Source organism: Asterias amurensis, chromosome 18 (assembly GCF_032118995.1).
Source record: "Asterias amurensis chromosome 18, ASM3211899v1".
NCBI lineage: Eukaryota > Metazoa > Echinodermata > Asteroidea > Forcipulatida > Asteriidae > Asterias > Asterias amurensis.
The window spans coordinates 10,541,552-10,546,734 of record NC_092665.1 but is presented as its reverse complement, the minus strand read 5'-3'; the positions used below and the strand labels follow the sequence as shown (position 1 = coordinate 10,546,734).

Sequence of the window (5,183 nt, the reverse complement as noted above, 5' to 3'; positions counted from 1 at the left end):
CGAAAAACACTCCAGTTCAGAGGGAGCCTTTTCTCACAATGTTTCATACCAAACCTCTCCCCATTACTTGTTACCATTGTTACCAAGTAAGGTTTTATGCTAATAAATATTTTGAGTAATTACCAATAGTGTCCGCTGCCTTTAAAGGAACACGTTGCCTTGGATCGGGCGCCTTGGTCTATGAAAAGCGTTTGAAACCGTTTGATGAAGTGCATTTTGATTGGAAAGATGTTTTGAAGGTAGGATATAATGACCCACATAACTATGCCTCGAAATTGCAATGTTTTCCTTATACATCGTGAACTAACACGGCACGCCTTTTTGTGGAGTCAAATTAATTCTTTGACTCCACAAAATGGCCAACCGTGTTCGTTCGCAAAATAAAAGGAAAACTGTGCAATTTCGAGGCAGATTGTTTTGATCATTATATTCTTCTTTTATCACCTTCTTTACAACCATTTGCATTTCATACAAACGGTTTCAACCACTTGTCACCGAGCAACTCGCCTGATGCAAGGGAAATTGTCCCTTTAAGACAATGGAAATAGTTGTCGACATGCGCTGACAGTGGCCGCCACTAAAATGCTATCCATACAGCAAAGTTATACCTCAACATACTCTTTACAAAGTTTATAATGCACAAAGTTAACATGAAGATTCAGGAAAACAATTATAGCTATATAAGTTAGTGTGAGCTGAGCTGCACTTCTCAATCATTCATTAAAGGCACTGGAGACGTTTGGTTATTGTCAAAGACCAGTTTTCACTCTTCATGTGTCCCAATATATGCAGAAAATAATACAAACCTGTGAAAACTTGGACTCAATTGGTCAAGAGAATAATCATATGAAAGAAAAAACACCTTTGTTGCACATTGTGTTCTTTCAAATGCATAGTAAAAGGCTTCAGGCCTGGCGTCTTAGTTTTAGTGAGAAATTACCTCGTTCTCAAAAACGACGGTAATTCAGAAGGAACCGTTTCTCACAATGTGTTATACTATCAACAGCTCTCCATTGCTCGTTACCAAGTTAGTTTTTATGCTAATAATTATATTGAGTAATTACTAATAGTGTCCAGTGCCTTTAGAGGCAAACTTTACCTGGGATTGAGCAATTTGGGTTGTAATAAGCGTTTGAAAGCGTGCCTTATAAAATGAAATTGTTGGAAAGATGTTTTAAAAGATGAAAATAATAATCCACACAAAATGTGCCTCGAAAAGTGGTTTTCCTTTTTACTTTGTGAACTAAACACAGTCTGCCACTTTGTAGCACAAATGTTCACAAAATAAAAGAGAAAACCAGGCAAATTTAAGCCATATTGTGTGGATCATTAGGCCTACATTCTACTTTTAAAACATCTTTCCAACCATACATTTTATAACGAACGCTTTCAAGCACTTTTTATAGTACGCAATCAAGGCAATGTGTCCCTCAAACTCAGCGAGGTAAGGATAAACTTTTACACAAGTCAACGATATTGTTATAATATGAAAATAAAATGTTGTTTCTTGTTAAAGTTCTTATTCTAACACTCAGTGATGTAAAACGCAGGCTGGAAAACATCATCTTCATCACTCGAATATTCATCCGAGGTGCAGAACGCGTCGTTCGTGCGACCGAGCTCAAAGTGCCTCAGTTCTAATGATGAGGTATACGAGAGGTCCGGACTGCTTGAAGCTACTGATGCGGCACCGACGTCACTGCTCGTCCGGAGGTGACGAATACCATCGCGGAAGCTTGTGAGGTGCAAGCGACTTCTGGAATTGTCTGTTTCCAATGAGAGGGAGTCAAAGTTATCTTGTCGCGATATGTGAGACACCGTGTACGATCGTGTCTTCTGACGGTAGGCGACGCTGCGGGCAGGATGGAGAGAGGCTCTGGTATGTTTGGGAGGCTCAGAAAGGTTGATGTACTCAGGCTCGATTGAATGGTCGATTTCATTGCATGACTGGGGGGTGGAGTGTTCGGGGTAACGAGGGGTGGTAGATACTTGCGAACCGACTGAGGGCGGTCGAGACTTTATTTTAGGCGAGACAACAGAGTTGCTGCTGGATGAGAATCGCTTACGGGTGAATTTCTGCTGATACATTCTGTACACACGTCGATTGAACGTGTACGATAAGAACATGAACAGGCCTTGGGGGAAGTAGAGGAAGAAGAAGAAGTACCAGAGGATGGCATTGTGGAGAAGTGAAGCCAAGAAAGCAATGTTCCAGGCAAACCCCATGACTGTGGCAAGCTTGGCACACAGTGCAAAGTGGTTGTAAGTATCTGCGTTGCCGGAGATTACAGCTGATTTGCGGTGGTATCTTCGGAGATTACACACTGTAACAATGAAGAGGCACGCGTTACACGCGTTGGCTACAAACATGGGCATGCCAAAGAAAATGGCGTACGCAACCGGATCCGAAATCCAGCAACTCCCGTACACTCCGTAGTCGACATCCAGATAGGTGCAATCGCAGAAGTCGAAAAAAACCGACATGCCGACGATGATGATTGGCATCCCCCAAGCGTAGAGGGCGTAACGGAGGTATTGTTTACGGTGGGACTGGTTGGCGTTCACTGCAATCAGACGTTTACGTCCGAATGTTTTGTATACGTCGTAAGCTATGACGTTTACCCAGAAGAGCTGACAGAGACAGATGAAGTGAAGGAACACGGCTACAGCACGACATGCGGTTCGGTTGTCGGTCGCATACAGTCCAAACAGAAAGGTCCAGTCATTTATCAAGAGGACCACTGCAAGGGTCATAAGGTTCAATCCGGGCAGTGTCCGTAGCTCCTCAAACATGGCGTATGTAAATAAGGTAGCCACCAGGCAGGTGGTACTTATACCAACACCAACTACTGCGATGATGTTCTGCGCAGTAGTGAAGTTGAGATGCACTATGTATTTGGTCTCAATCACCGTGTCGAAGTCGTTACAAACAAACACCCGACCGTCCCCTGATTTCTCGTACTCGCCGACTTTGTACATCATCCCGTTAACATTGAGAATCACAGTGTCGTTCTCAAAGACGTATTCAGATTGTTCATATTGAATACGGAGACATGACGGATCCAGTGCAGTGGGGTCGCTCTCACAAACCACCACTGACGTGTACTGCTCGCTGCGGGCGCTGTCGTGATAGCTAAGAAGGAGCCAATCAGCACACTCATACGACACATTGGTTTGTTTGAGCTGCATATCATTGCACTCGTCGCCATTTTGGGTGGAGTTAATGATGATCTGGTCTGTGTTGTAAACATTCTTGACCCCAGTTGGACACGACCACAAGAAGGTCGACAACGCTCCTAGATTTCCCTTAATCGAGTAGATAAACTTCTCCACGTCACAGCTGTCGATGTTAAACACGTGACCGCCAACGTTGACCTGTAACGCATTAATTTCGAAAGATAAAAGCGAAAGCCAGAACTTTGCTGCGTCATCTAATGTTCCGTTCTGTTCGTTTGGATCTAAGCTCCCGATGAATTCGATAATCTCGGATAGATTGAGTGTGATGTTCTTTTGTCCGATTTCGAAACCCCTCACCTTTATTTTCTCATGGAATTCGGTGAAGTTGAAATCTGTGTCGTTGTACGGATTCAGGGCGTTGGGGTTTTCAATGTAATCAGTGTTGTTGACGAACCACATGATGTTGACGGTTATTGAGAATGTCACCTCTACTGATGAGAAGAAAGTGGTCGGGGAGGTCACGTTGTAATGAAAGTCAGGCTCGTAGGGCTTCTTCAAAACGCACTGGTTATCCGACAATGCGTAGTTCGCGGCACAGTAAGTGTTCCTACATTCGCCAGTGTACGGGTCATACACCTGAGTGTCTCCGCAGTGTATGTCAACGGGAAGCAGTGAGTTGGTGCCGGTTTCCAAGATCATCACGCTCGAGTTGTTCCGGATGTTCAAATTGGTGACGACAACAAATTTTGGTATTACTTCTTCGTAGAGTTTAGCACTGACTGTGTCTGCCTCTGAGAAAAAGTCGTAGTAGTGGACGTAATCAGAATTAGAGTAGCGCGTCAGAGCGGGCACGTCACATGATATTCGATCTGATTGGATACCATTACATAACGCGCAGAATGGGTTCTTGTAAAACTCACTGGCTCCCGACGCATTGCGTCCGCGCACCAACCCCTGGTACTTGTTCTGACATTTGAACACCAAAGGCACAAAGTCAGCACCGATTTGTGGGGCATATTTATAGTCACACCAGTCCACGTTACGGAGACAAAACCGCGGTTTGGACACTTCTCTCAATCTTGGCTCATCGACAAGAGTACGGCAACTCGTCTGCAGGTACGAAGCTAATGACGCCATATTGGTACTCGCATCTGGGGGCGGGTCGGAATAGCACGCTGACACACCAATCCAGTAGGTAACATTGACAATGGCGTAGTTACACTGGGCACAGTAGAGATTTCTGTAGGTGAAGCCATCATTACCTTGTACTGGTAAACGTGCGACTGTATCGCCACTGTGCACATTGTTACAGAGTTTCGACATGCGTAAGTCGCTCCACGAGGGGGCACATGTCGACTTCATCCAAATGCTACCACCTCGAAACTCTGCAAGCTCTTTACACTCAAAATGAAATCTGAAAGCCAGTGTCTCAGTCTCTGTCTCCAGTTGGTCTTTATCGCCTTTCTCCAGTTGACTGGCTATGTACATTTTGTCATCGAATCGTCCACGGCACAACTCGTGAAAATCCATACAGCAGTCTTGGTATGATGTGCATAATTCGTCACAGAAGCAGAGGTAAGACTCAGACTCGTTAGCCGGGCTACCACATCGATTCCTACACGACTCATTCCGGCCACATTGTAGGACATCATCCGATACTTTCGCGCCTTTTTTATAAGAACTTTCCTCCAGCCTTTGCACGGAACGTCCGTCCCGCACGGCAATTCTACCGCCTTCGTCAGTTGCTGGCTCGCCGTCTTTTGGCGCCAAAACCCCGCAGAGGTTCGGAGCTAAAATCACCAGTGAGACAGTGATAATCAATAAACTGCATCGAAACATTTTCGGATACAACATCAGTTACTATGGCATCACATGAAAGAAGAGGTTGTATTTTGGGCGTCTGGGCAGACGAAACGCGATCTCCAAATTGAATGTAGTCACAACGGAAAAAGACAGCTGTTTGGCTTTTGTAAGTAGCGTGGAGGAGATGGATTACTCCATTTCAC

The 5,183-nt window shown here is 44.7% G+C and overlaps 1 protein-coding gene across 1 annotated transcript; it reads right to left on the bottom strand.

The window, feature by feature from the left end:
* Positions 1–440: 440 nt before the first annotated feature.
* LOC139950652 (uncharacterized) lies at positions 441–5,183 on the bottom strand. The gene has a single exon (XM_071949431.1). It carries the CDS (start codon positions 5,029–5,031, stop codon positions 1,525–1,527), a length of 3,507 nt encoding a protein of 1,168 aa, XP_071805532.1. The 5' UTR covers positions 5,032–5,183; the 3' UTR covers positions 441–1,524.

Coding starts and splice junctions, on each gene's coding strand:
- LOC139950652 (XM_071949431.1), bottom strand. CDS start 5,031: ATGTTGTATCCGAAAATGTTTCGATGCAGTTTATTGATTATCACTGTC.